The sequence below is a fragment of the Centruroides vittatus genome, unplaced genomic scaffold, assembly GCF_030686945.1.
Source record: "Centruroides vittatus isolate TY-2023 unplaced genomic scaffold, ASM3068694v2 contig_2041, whole genome shotgun sequence".
Lineage (NCBI taxonomy): Eukaryota > Metazoa > Arthropoda > Arachnida > Scorpiones > Buthidae > Centruroides > Centruroides vittatus.
This window is the reverse complement of record NW_027121265.1, coordinates 1,124-15,806: the sequence shown is the minus strand read 5'-3', so window position 1 is coordinate 15,806 and position 14,683 is coordinate 1,124. Positions and strand designations below refer to the sequence as shown.

The window sequence follows — 14,683 nt, the reverse complement described above, 5'->3', positions numbered from 1 at the left end:
TATTTATTTAATAATTTTAAAATTAAACAAATTTAGCATAGTAAAATTAAATTTTATTAGATTACCTGAATTTAAGTGCTTACAAACAAAAATTTATGCTCGCGTAGACGCTTGTCGAGCGACCGTTTCGTTGAACCGAGGCACCACTACCCTCTCTGCTTATGCCTCGACCCTGGGCATAAGTGCTGATCTGCAAAACGCAGAATTGATTAAAATATCCCACCGATTGGACCATCTGCGATCCCTGGAAACTCTGGAAATATACAAGGCTGGACTGCACACAACCTGCATCAATTCTAAAGATGCGTGTAACGTTTCTCAAGCTTGGAAGTTTTGTTACGAAGAGGATGTTCCCCATAGCTCCATTTAATGTACATCCCCATTCCTTCGTTTGTATATGGATTGTAATTTCGTTGTGTTTTTGCGCCACACGTATTACGCATGCCAACACGTAACACGAATGCGCAACGGTTCTATTCGAAAATTTGAATACGTTCTGGAACAGTTTTGAATCTCAATAGTTAGAACCTGATGAAGACCAAGTTAACGGTCGAAAATGTTTGTTTTCAAATTTTTATTACTGGTTTTTACAAGGTTGAATGTGAATTACTTTTTAAATATTTTTATTTTTGTAAATTATTTTTGCCAAATATTCATATAGTTATACAAAAGTACATATTTTGTTTTATCTTCAATTAATTAATGTGATAAATTTTCAACATAATTTACATAAACATATCAGAGGATCCAGGTGGAGGGAAATGATCTGGATCTGGTCTAGGATTAAAATATATAATTAATATACAATATTTAAAAATAATAATCTTGTAATGCATTTTTAACATTAAGAACTTACCCAAAATGTCTTGGATGAAAACCTCCTGGACCAAATGGATCAAAACGAGCACCAGGTGGAATAGCACCTCTAAATAAAAAAATTATTTTATAAACATAAGTTCTATAATTAATTACAGTAGAGCATCGATTATCCGACTTAATTGGGGACTGGGGTTGGTCGGATAACTGAAAAGTATGAAAAAATACATTATTAGTATAGTGTATTAGGCCCGGTTTAAATACTAGCCTCCCTTTCATGGTCGAGCCAGTGCTGCCAGCTAAAACATGCAAAAATTTAACAAAAATAATAGCCAAGACATAACCAAATATTGTAGCGCCACATCACTAGCAGACATTTGAATTTGCCGACTAGAACACGGTCAGATAATCGATGCTCTACTGTATTACAAAAATATTTAAATGTATAATATATAAAATTGATTTATTATATCAAATAAACTGTTGAATATCAACTAAAAATAAAAATCCAGCAATGAGTTGTGTAGCTTTTCCAGCAAAAAAGTTAAAATTGCATGTGACACCATCCATTATAAAATATTTTTTTTTAAAAACTTTTTATATTATTAATTATTATAAAGTGGCAAAATTAATTTGAGGCTACAGATGAGTTTTATAACAAATTGTAAATATTAATAATGAGTAAAATCTTCATTAAGTCCAACTCCACTCAAGATATGCCACAACAGCCCCTCTCTCTCCAGCCATCAACATTTAACATCAATGCCCCCTAATACAAAACTTCCTGCAAAATTTCAGAAATTTTCAACAAAAGGCACAAGAGTTATTAAGCTTCAAAGTGGGTGAACAAAATTGTGCCCCCTCCAACACCACACAGAAAACCCCCCCCAACTTTTTTTGCATTTCTTGACATTTCAAGATCTGCCCAAAAACACAGGAGGTTAATTTTTGACCAATTGTGACACTTCTCCTCTGTTATACACAACAGCTGGAAAAGTAAAAATGAAAAAATTTAACATTTTTATAAATTTATAATAAATATCATTTGAATTTCTAAATGAAAGAAATCTGCTTATTACAAATGACCAATGATTTAACTAATAATACTGCTAATATATACACAGATTATCATCATTTAACATGATATGTTATGCTAAACTTTAAATACAATAGACAAAAAAATGTGTGTAAATATAAAGATACACTTATATAAGAAATATACATTAGACAGTGGACGATTGGTTAGCGATCATAATCTGTTCCAAGATAATGTTCACTACCCAAATTGTTTGTTAACCAATTATCGATTTACCATAGATTTTTAAGGTAATTTGATTAATGTATTCTGGAGACCCCAAAAAATAAATAAAAAATTATATACTTTCTTACTATGTTTATTTACATGTAATAACAAACTAAAAGCAATCTCTCCATTTTTTTCATGGATGGCACATCTTTGTTTCTCAGATGTGATTTTCGTTATTCCTTTATCTGCTTGAGTCTTTTTGATTATATCTTTCTTAGCTAAGATTGTGCTTACTGTAGACCTGTTGAAACCATACTGCCTGGCAACATCAGACATCTTCCCACTCTATCTTGGCTATTACCTCTTGCTTAATTTCTATAGTGAACATAGTTCTTGACACTCCACTCTTTTTAGGCCCCCATAATATTATCAGTTTTCTTAAATAAAATGTTCAGAAAAGCACTTGCAAAAATTCAGAGAACAGAAATTAATTAGTGCAAAAAAGCTTATGTATACAACTGTAAAAGTCTCAGTTCCATAAACCATTCATAGATGCCATTAAAATATAGTTTTGCAAATGTTAAATGCAGTGTCACTCTCTTGTATTTATTCTGTGAGGTGTTCATTATCTGAACACGCGTTTGTTGTCTGAACATAAAAATCTTTTGCAAAAGTGTTTGTTGTCCGATTTGTTCGCAGTCCAAACTGTTCGTTAACTGATCACTCACTGTATTCTATGTTACTGAATTCTGTCAAAGCATTTTTATATTATTTTGAATTATTTCAGGTTTCAGCTTGAGATGTTATAAAACCAACTGAATTTATTTACTATTATGAACTAGTTAATTCTGAATAAAATAAATAGTTAATTCCGAATAAATTCAATAAGTCCTATGAATAGAAAAAGATGTTCATTTTAATGTTTAGAACTGAAGCTTTTGAAGCCTGAAATAATTTGATTGAAAATGTTTCAATTAAAAATTGCTGACTTCTTGATGTTCATCATTTTTTGTTATATTTTTACAAATTGTTTCAGAATTATATAAAGTGCCATAATGATGATATTTATTAAATTAATAGAAATTTTAACAAAAATTACATTGCACTTGAATCTCTATTCAAATGCAATGTTTGTACTGTTTCCAATCCATAAGTTCTGTTTTTATGAATTGTTACATGAATGAAATTTGCTTGAATTGAAACTAAAAAGAAGAAAGTAAATCATAGGTTAGATTTCAAAAAATGTTCATAAATTTCAGAAATTATTTGTTAGGACAATTTACATAGTTAATAAAAATTATTCATTTAATAATTATTATATTAATATGTTTAAAAAAACAGTAAAGCCATGTAATGAAAATAAAAATGTTCTATGGAAGTGATATTCAGAGACTAGACTATGAGCAAGGAAAAGAACATAATTAGAAAGTAGAATCAGAAATGAAACTAGTAAACGTGCCTACATTTTTCTATAGGCATAATAAATGAGTCATGATGTATTTTTTCCTCAGTCCTCATTACAAATCAGAATCTTGCAATATTTATTATTCTTTCATGCATTTGAAATTCCAATTGTGAATTTGTAGAAATATTAATCTTCTCAAATTTTAACAGATTAACTATCATAATTTATGTTATTCTGGTCTTTCTTTGTCGTCATTAACAAAAATATCATATATAATCATCATCATCTGAGGTACAGCACTTCAATATAGAGCCATATTCAATTTAGTGTTAATTTTAGGGGTGAAGAAATGAAGGTGCTAAATTGAAGTTTTGCTGTGTACACATAGTATATTCAAGCTAAACAAAAATCAAAATACTCATGACTACTAATGATCAAATTCCTATCTATTTACATAAAAATAAAGAACAGCATTCTGTCATTCAATGGGAAAAAGTCATTAAGATCAAAATTTATATACAAGTAATGCTTTTCTATAACATATCTTAATGAAATGAATTCTGTAAGAGGTACTCTATGTTAGCTATACTAATAATGTTTATTATTTTTATGTATATGCTAATAATTTTTTTATGCTGCAAATATTAAATCTGTATATAATAATTACCATATGGACATAGTATACTAACAAAGTTACTAAAAGTGATAGTCTGTGATGAGTTTCCAGAAATAAGATTCACAAATGAAAAATATACCTGTTACAAATATGTTTTCATATTATTCATAAAATCCATTCCTTTGAACTTTACAATTACTATTATTTATTCCCCATGAAGTTACCTATCCATGTGAAAAAAGATAATAATATGACAAATATGATACTAGTCTTCAACATAGTGGTTTGATATTTTCTTCCTATGTCTATCTCAAATAGTTTAGTTGTCTGTATGGAATAATGCTCTCAAAGGATAAATATTGATGAAATAATAAATATGCTTCACACTAATCATGATTCATTCAGTATACATTACCATCACAAAAATTTAAAATTCAGAAAAGTATACAAATGAGATGATAATTTTGTTTCTCTATCAGAAGTTTACATATGGTCTTTTTTTAAAATGTTTGTTGAACCTGTATTGTCTAAAACATGTTTTTATGTCATATATTCTTATCATTGACAAGTTCTGGATTAATAAAAGAAAGTATACAACAATTACCATAGCAAAAAGTTCAAATGTAACAATGGAAAAGTTTGCTAGAAATAATATATCACGCTATGACACAAACAGAAGCCAGTGATTTGCAATAAAATGACAATTCCACTCATTATGTGACAGTATAGAAATGTTACTCTCTTCTTCATACTATTGAAATCTTTTTTTACAATAATATCCTCTATATAACTTCATCTGTCTGAACTTCTAGAGATGCTCAAAGAAAGTGGCAATTTGTCATCTTATGGTGACTGATAATGTAGTTCATATGTAATTGCACATATATTTTTACTTATGTAATATGGAAATTCCCAGGAATGTGAGAGCAGTGAACCAAACTTGGAGATTATATGAAATATTGATGCATTTATGAATTTTCTATTGTTATTTCTAATTTCAGGAAAATAAAATTGCAAATATCTTTTGACTTATCTAATAATTTTATAATTACCTAGGAAGTTGTCCAGGAATACCTAGAGGTGGTTGGCCTCCAAGTCTAGGAAATCCTCTTGGATCCATTAACATACCACCATCTTTCAAACCTAATGGATCTAAATCACCTTCTCCTATACGCAGAGGATTTTGTGGTCTACAAATAATAGAAGTTTAATACATTTACAACTACATATTTTTCAATGTATTCAGTGCTAAATAAAATTACTAGAATTTCTTTGTTTTTTTATACAATCATAAAAAGTACTTTAAAAATATGTTATTGATAAGCAAAAATGCATAAAATATTTCAAATATAAAAATTTCCTTCTATTATAAACACCTCATAATTTTATTGTTGTTGAAAGTACTTGTGAAGAATACAACGCCCAACACAAAAAATTAGAATATTCCCCTAACTAAAAGTTTGGTTTACATTTTCTCATGAACAACACAGAGTACGAAACTTTTTTGACAGTACACAAACAGTGCTTATGTATATTTATTATATCCACTAATCAGACAAATTAACTCAAACTTTTTTGTTACAAATGGAAATGAAATGACAAAAAATAGAATAACAGTTTAACCATGACAAAAAATTAAAATATTAGCAAAAAACAGCCATAAAAAACCAAACTGTAATGCAAATTTGCATATTGATGGGCATAGTAGTATAACAGTACAACATGGGCGTAAGTGCAACATCAGTGACAAAACTAAAGATTCTATCATAGCATTGTACAAAGCAGGAAAAACACAAAAAGAAATTGCGAATTATGTAAAGTGCTCACAGCCAACAGTCTCTAGAGCAGTGATTCTCAAAGTGGGGTCACAAAAAATAGTTGGGAAGGATCACTGAAAAATTGATGCCAGATCAATTTTCTTTTTCAAATATTTTATAAATTTACTATGGATTTATGTTTAGAAATAATAGAAATAAAAAATATATAAAATAATTTTTACTTACATGAATTGCACATATAAATAATAAAAACAATATAAATATTTTAATACGAGCCTAAATACAGTGGAACTTCGGTATACAACCTTAATCCGTTCCTGATGTTTGGACTTATACCAAATAGGACATATACCAAACCAACCTTTCCCATAAGAAGTAATGTAAAAATGATTAATCCGTTCTCATGTAAAAAGAAAACCATCTTGATATGATATATTTGTGACGGACAAATGGACGAAGGTGTTCAACCAAAAATTTTTCGATTTTTTCCTCCACCATTTTATCAAAAGATCTGTTGAAACCCATAAAAATTATTTCTCACGAACTTGCTTCCTCATTGAGGATGATCCATCTAGTTAGACGTATGTCACCCGGAACTTTCAGAAGTAATTCACGTATTGGACACCCGACCCTTAACAACGAGATTCTGACCTCATGGAAAAACCCCAAGTGGAAAAATAATATGAGGGAACGGTGACAAATCCAGTCAGTCGTCGTTTGGTTAGCCACTGCAGACCCCGCGACCTTCCGATCTACGTCCAATAGTTACCCCACCTAGAAGACCGGGAATTAATACCTTGGAAATAGTACCGTGTGGATTGTTTTATATTGTGGACTGTTTATTCTGTGGATTGTGAACCTCTGTGGAATATACCGTCTCAGATCGTGGATACCTGGCGGCTCAAGGACTATCACATCTCCTTAACCAAGGTATTTATCAACTCGCGAATCGTTTGTAAACTCTCTCTCTCCGTGTGTCTCGGAATACGTCCTTGTTAGCTAGGTGTCGTGCTGTAAATTTTTATACATTTTTATTAAAGTTATTCTTGTTACTTAGCCAGTGTCCCGAGTGACTCACTTCCTCGGTTCTCCTACCTCCACCTCCACAGCGAACATACCCGCTCATCTGCGACCGCTCGCGTGACGTAAGAACTCTGCGTGGTGTCACATCCTGACGAGGGATCAAAGAGACTCCGACCCTCCGGTCGGAGGTCGGAGGGTTGGAATGGGGTTGTAAAATAATTTAAACACTGTTTGAGCACATTAAAAATCTATAATAAAATTTATTATAGATTTTTAAAGTTATTACAGTATATTGTATTATATTATTTAAATCATTAAATCAAAATCAAATCAAATCAAACTCTCCTTAATACTAATAATCTGTTTAGAAATTGATTAAACCCCTTTCGCAACGTTAGCAGATTTAATAATGTCTTTATTTTTCACGATTGTTGATATCATTGTTCTCGGAATACAGTATGCAACAGTTAAATCTCGAACACCATGCCACCTTCATATTTCTCAACAATCTCTTTTTTCAGTTCCATTGTGATTCTAGTCATTTTTTTAGTTTTCTGTTGCTTTTCATTTGAATTTTTGCAATTCATGATTAATAAAAATAAAATTTTACTTACAAATTAAAATCAGAAGAAATTTAACAAAGTTATAAACCGTGGGACTGCGAACATCTAATCTGGTCTAGTACACTGATAGTGCTACTTGTTCGTAGATGGCGCGTATAATTGAATTAAGTCGTATACTGAACAAAAGTTGTATACCGAGCAAAATTTGTTTTGTCCAAACAGGACGTATTCCGAATTGGATGTATTCTAAAGCAGATGTATACCGAGGTTCCACTGTATAATATTCATAAATTTGTGCGCTATTGGGGAATCTCCAGAGTTCCACTCTCTGCCTAAACTATGATAGAACAATGTTGTCATTTGGAATGGTGTTCACTAGCAGCGTTGCATCTGTAGGCAAGTCGAGTTAGAAATACAGTACAGCATCGATTATCCGAAAACTGATCAACCGAAAGCGTTTCAGTCGGCAAATTAGAATTTCTGCTAGTGCTGTGGCGCTGCAATATTTGGCTATGTCTTGGACTACTCCGATATTATTTTAGTTGATATGCATTTTTAGCTGGCAGCACTGACGTGACCATGAGAGGGTACTTAAAGATGCGCCAGTATTTGAACGAGACATTATTTCCCATTGTGAGTGTTAAGTTTTGCTTGTTTTTCTGAGGACTGTGTTGTGCTGAATCAGAACATTTTGAGACTAGATTAACTTCTGAAATATATTTTTTTTGTTTCATATTTTTCAAGTTTTATTTGTGAAAAATAATTTTTAAAAAATTTCGTTAGTCTTAACATTGACAAAAATTCAAAGCAAAGCAACATGCAACAGAGAGAAATTTCAACATGGGATAGATTAATTAAAGAAAAGAAATTAATTCCTCCTGAATTTAAATTAATCTCCTCTTTCCGGGATGTTTTTCTACACATACTCATTCTTCAGGGGTCCTTTGAAATTTTTAAGTGCAAAAGGGAGGTCATTGACCAAAAAGTTTGAGAAAACACTGCTCTAGACTACTGAAACAACAAAACTGTGTTCAAGTTTTAACTAACAAATGCCAGAAATGGGGCATAAATGAGCAACGACTGCTAGGGATGAGAGAAACTTGAGAAGGATTGTCATGCAAAACCACTTTAAAAGCATTAAAACACTTGCATCACAATGGAGAGCAACTGGAGTGAACGTTAGTAGTTGAACCACATGCTGAAGGTTCCACAACTTGCACTTCAACTGTTGTGTTCCCAAGACGAAGCCATCTCTAACAAAAAAGCAATGACAAGCACATGTCAGATGGTGCAGATGGAGGCTCATGTGGGGACAAGACGACTGGAATAACGTTCTCTTCAGTGATGAATCTCTGTTTTGTCTCTCCTGTGGTGACCAAGGCCCACATATATGAAAAACAACCAAAGAGGCCTTTGAAAAGGACTCTATGAAGAGATCTGTGAAGTTTGCATTGTCTGTCATGATCTGGGGATGCATGAGTGCTAACAGCATAGGACAACTGTGCATTCTTTGGGAACATGTCAATGCACAGACATATCAAGACATCTTAGAGACATTTATGATACTATCAGCAAAGGATTTAGTTGAGGAAACATTTCTATTTCAACAAGATGGAGCATCCTCTCATACACGAAGTCAACAATACGTTGGTTACAAGAACAACAGATTGCAATCCTGCCTTGGCCAAGCAATTCTCCAGATTCCCCCATTGTCATAAAACGATGACTTAATGAATGGTGCCCAACTTCTAAAGAGGAACTAGTGACGTGCATTTGACACATTTGGAATTGCATCATCAGAAACAAATGAGAAGCATTAATCCACACCATGCCCAACAGATTGTGAGCAGTAATTATGGCAAATGGCAATGCCACAAAATATCAAGTTTATTTTGTTGTATTTCCTACATCTAACCCACATTTAACTATTATTCTAATTTTTTGTCATTTCATTTCCATTTGTAACAAAAAAAAAGTTTGAGTTAATTTGTCTTATTAATGGATAAAATAAATATACATAAGCACTGTTTATGTAGTGTCGAAAAAGTTTTGCACTCTGTGTTGTTCATGAGAAAATGTAAACTAAACTTTTAGTTAGGCAAATAATATAATTTTTTGTCTAGGAGTTGTACATGGTTTATTTTAACAAAGTTTCGTTATTTTATTTTTTTTTTTTTAAAGTTTGTAATGCTTAAAGACAGCTTTGGAATACACATCAGTTAATAATTTTGTATATGTTATTATTCTCTAAATTGTGATTCACTCAATTTTATCAAATACAGCTCAAAAAGAATCATCTAGACCAGTAGTTCCAAAATTTTGAAAGATTGTTCAGTCTTTTATAAAAAAAACATATTTTAGTGAACCCTATTTTCAGCTCTTAGCTTTTAGTCATTAATTAGTAAACTGTAATAATAATAATAATAGTTAAGCATCTGAGGCACCTTATTTTATTTTTGTCCTTTTGTTGTAACTTGTAATTGGATTTAAAATTGATATATAATTTGCTCCACATATACCTTACTTTAAAATTACTTCCAAACTACTTTCATAAAATTTATTTTTGTAATTTCTTGCAGATGGGTTATCTACAAGAAATTACAAAAATAAATTTTATGTTCACCTACTTGAATCTGAAACATGAAATGCTTTTACAATATGTTTGAAATTTATTTATTACTTTTCTTCACATTTATATAAAGTTAATTTTTTATTTTATAAAGATTTCTTCCCTTTATATATAAGCAATAATGTTCAAATATAGTTGAAAACATGCTTGTTCATATGTAAATTTGACTCCAATTCATTCCAAATGTGTTTATACTTCTAATACAAAGACTAATACAGCATTTCTTGTTCATATTTAAATTCACTTAAAAAAAATGAATAAATATTTTTCCACTCACAATAAAAATAAAGGTTAATGTGTACCTAGGTAGCCAAGATGGCAGACCTTCCGGTAATCTCGATCCAGGTTACTTAGTGACGTCAAGATGGAGGGAGCTGCGAACTATCGCGTTGTGATATGCAAATTAATAGTAACGACGCATTTCGTGTAGAGTTATCGGCGGAAAGTGGTAACAGGTGTGATAATTGTGTCGATTGGAGCGATTTTTGACTTTAGACGTAATTTTTTTTTTCTTTTGAAGTTTTTCGTTTAATATTGATTGGTTAGTTATGAGTTCTTTCGATATTTCTTCCCAAGAGTTTTGGGCAGCGTGCACCGCCCATGATTTCTATCGAGTGCTCGAATCGGAATTTTCCGAATTAGGTATGGACCCCAGAATTGATAAAGGTTTTAAATTTGTGGTGAGTCTAGGATTACAGCATATTGAGGAAGTGTTTGTAAGAATTGTTTGAATTCGTGCCAAATTTTTTATCGACACGACCGAGATTCGTGTGTGATGAGATGCAAAAAATGTCGAAGAAATAGTTCTGCATTCGAAGGAACCTTTAAAGGTAAATGTGGAAAAATATCGTGAAGTAGAATCTTTTCTTTTATATGGCATTACATTGCATTGGAATGCTCTTCGACCACCTCGGGTATTGCTGTAGGCATTTCGAATAAGGCTGCTGTCGACTGGTCCAACCATATACATTTTATTATGCTAGTTGCTCTGCACAATATGATGTCGTTTAAAATCGAAGAAAACTGTCGAAATCGATGAGACTGTCATATGTAAATGAAAATATGAAAAAGACCGCAGACTAAAAAGTACGAAATGGGTTGTAGGGGGAATATGTCGAGAAGACGAGAGCTGTTTTATCTGTCAAGTAAACGATCGTTCCGAAATCACGCTAAAAAAAGAACCCGAGACAGTCCCTGCAGCCCCAGTTTCTAATATTCAGAAAAAAGTAAAAAAGGTGGTCGAAGAAAAGGTGAAGAAAAGAAAGGAATGCAATATTACTGATGATGATAACGATAAAAGTAGGAACGAAAGAAAGAAGAACAGAAAGACGAGTAGTCAAACGGTATCAATTCCTGTCCAAACCAAATGTCGGAAAAAAAGAGAGGAACAGCAGCATGCACAATGACGTAAGTAATAACATTATATAATTATCGTTTATTTTTATTTATTTTTTTATTATTTCGAAATAGTAATTATTTTAACAAAATCCTTAAATTCTAAAATCGGGATTTAGTATTTAATAAATCGCGGAGCGAATCACGTGATCACATGTGCTCCATCGTAAATCGCAGTCAAGATGGCCGCCATCTTGACATCACTAAGTAACCTGGATCGAGATTACCGGAAGGTCCGCCATCTTGGCTACCTAGGTACACATTAACCAAAATAAAATATTGATCATCATCTAATTCAGTTTATTATTTCAAGTTTTTATTTATTTATTTATTTCATTACTTAACTTAAAATTGTTCTACCTTTTCATATAATATTTTAAAAGAAACTAAGTAAAAAAGTTGAAATGTTTTGCACTAGTGCCACTAAAAAAAAAGAGTTCAAATTTTGGACTTTGTTCTCCATCACAATATTATGTAGGGTATAATCATCAACAAATAATAAACTTTAAATTTCATTTCAACATTTTCACAATTCACTGAGTATTTTCTTAAATAACAAAAGAATATAATCATGCTAAATATTAATAGTTTTACTTATATTTCTAAATATTGTTAATAAGAATAAGAAAGTATTATCATTTTATTGTAAGGAACAATGTTGCTATATATGAAATAATTTAGCATAGTGTGATTATAAATCAAGTACTAACATTTTGTATTAATTTAATAAAATTTATAAATAACTTACTGTCTGAATATATCACTTCTTAAGGGATCAGATGTAACTGGATGATCTTGGGATGTCACAGGTGTAGATGTTTGGGGTTTTTCACCTTCAATATCCACAAACATTTTGGAAAGATTTTGTTTTATTTCGTTTACTTGTCTGTAAGCACTAAAAAATATAAATTTATTAATTTTACTTATATTTTTTTCACATAATATTTTATATATGAATCTATGTATATAAAATAGTATCATAAATCAACATTAATAATTTGTACTGCTGTTTTATACAAAAGATTCAACTTTAAAAATATCAAATAATAATTTTACCTATTTTTTATGTTTATCTTATCAAAATATACATACAAAAACTTTAAGATATTATTTTATGATACAATTGATAATGTAAAGAAATCTGTTATATAATAAACAGGAAAATATTTCTCAATAATTTCTTTCATTATTGTAAATAAGGAAAACAAGCTGCATAATGATTATTTTTAAATCTATTGTTTTGTTAACAATACGTATAAAACATGAGCTAAAATCAAGAAGCCAGGAGTCTGTCTCTCCTTGATTTAGACCTTATTTTGTAAATTGTTACTTTGATGAAGTCTTAAATATTACAAATTACTCAACTAATATTTTTTATATTTGAAAGCACAATTTTCATTCTTTATTGGGAAACACAAACAAATAAATCTCTATGTTTACAAAAACTATTATAGTACTTACTATTTTTTATATATAAAACTGAAAGATATGGAAATTAACGTTAAATTTGTAAAATTAATTTTTAAATTTATTTTCAGATTTAAAAGATAGTGTTTTTCTAATTGAAAATTATTTATTTAGCTTTGAGAATGTGGACAAACTCTGGGGATTTTTGTTCTTTTATTTCTTTTTTATGTTAATAACGTATCCAAATTCTTATTTCCTTCTCAAGACTATAAATTAGTTCTAGCACAAGTAAACTATTGTAGTTAATATTTTGATAATGATATCATAATTATTATAATTTAAATAATCTTACAATAAATACTATCAAATCAAAAACTGTAATTTTTAGAAATGGAAATTGAGGAAAACTGATTTAATAATTTCTTGGGACTAAAAATTATAAATTTTTAATAATATAAAATATTAAAATATTCTGTTTTATTTTATAGTTTTATTCATTTACAAAGCAATTGATTATATGAAAAATTAAATAAAAACACTTTTTACTTGCATTATTTAGTTGAAATGCTTCATTGTCATATTTGTGCATATAGCATATTATTAAATATTCCAATTTTAATATGTTTCCAATTCATATATTTATCCTTTCTAGAAACTATTCATTGTGCACTCGTTTTGATATTTAAATAACTCAGTTCTAGAATATGCAATAAAATGTGAATTAAAACCTGACTGATTAAAATTAGTCGCCCTTAAATGTATTTTTTCAGTTTTATCTAAAATAATTTGGATGATAAAGATACTTTAAATTCTCAAATTTTTTGTAACTTTAGGATTATAACATTGTAATTATTTATCAAAATAATTACTGAAATTCATACAGAAAAATATCAACAAAACTATGATGTCAAAAGGCTGATCTGTCTTTTTTGGAGTAAAGAACCTATTAGATTAAACTACACCAGGTATCAGCTATCAATGGCTATCATCACATACTATATTATGCTTTCTCATCAGCTAGGCTGTAGAAGTACAGTAGAGCATTGATTATCCAACCCCCAATTAACCAACCGCATTCTAGTCGGCAAATTCAAATGTCCGCTAGTGATGTGGCACTACAATATTTGGTTATGTCTTGGCTACTTTAATATTATTTTTATTAAATTTTTGCATGTTTTAGCTGGCAGCACTGGCTCGACCATGAAAGGGAGATCTAGTATTTAAACCAGGCCTAATACACTATACTAATGTATTTTTTCATACTTTTTGGTTATCCGACCAACCCCAGTCCCCAATTAAATCAGATAATTGATGCTCTACTGTAATATGCTGTCTTATATGTCTTGAAAAAAGAAAATTATCTAGAAACAAATAATTATTTAATTAAATGAATTTTAATATCATATTTCTTGTATTTTTGTATTCTCATTTGCAGCCTGCTTTACTGTGCATATCTAATAATATATATAAATAAAATTTATAATTTATGTATAAAAAAAAATAGTTACCTGGTGAAATCTTTGTAATCATCTGAAACATGATCACCGATTTTAATCGATGCACCTGAAGCTTTATTTTTACTGACATTCTAAACAAAAAAAAATTACTTTGATGTATTTAAATTTAAAACAAAAATTTTGATTACAATTTAAAAATTCTTTCAATTAAATACAAATAAATATATAAAAAAAGGGAGTTCCTATTAATAAAATTGAAAAAACTTTTTAATTATAAAAAATATTTTTTTATTTTAACTTACTTGTTCAAAATTAAGGATAATCAAATACCTGATTTATTTTATGGTT

General features: G+C 30.0%; 1 protein-coding gene across 1 annotated transcript; it reads right to left on the bottom strand.

The window, feature by feature from the left end:
* Positions 1 to 606: 606 nt before the first annotated feature.
* LOC136970587 (proteasome inhibitor PI31 subunit-like) lies at positions 607 to 14,476 on the bottom strand. Its single transcript, XM_067265036.1, has 5 exons — positions 14,387 to 14,476; positions 12,220 to 12,366; positions 5,136 to 5,273; positions 857 to 925; positions 607 to 777 (listed from the first exon to the last, which is right to left on the bottom strand). Exons 2-5 carry the CDS (start codon positions 12,321 to 12,323, stop codon positions 726 to 728), a joined length of 363 nt encoding a protein of 120 aa, XP_067121137.1. The 5' UTR covers positions 12,324 to 12,366; positions 14,387 to 14,476; the 3' UTR covers positions 607 to 725.
* Between the last annotated feature and the right edge of the window lie 207 nt (positions 14,477 to 14,683).

Coding starts and splice junctions, on each gene's coding strand:
- LOC136970587 (XM_067265036.1), bottom strand. CDS start 12,323: ATGTTTGTGGATATTGAAGGTGAAAAACCCCAAACATCTACACCTGTG. Junction 926..5,135: donor ATTCCTGGACAACTTCCTAG/GTAATTATAAAA, acceptor TTTTTTATTTAG/AGGTGCTATTCCACCTGGTG. Junction 778..856: donor TTTCATCCAAGACATTTTGG/GTAAGTTCTTAA, acceptor TTTTAATCCTAG/ACCAGATCCAGATCATTTCC.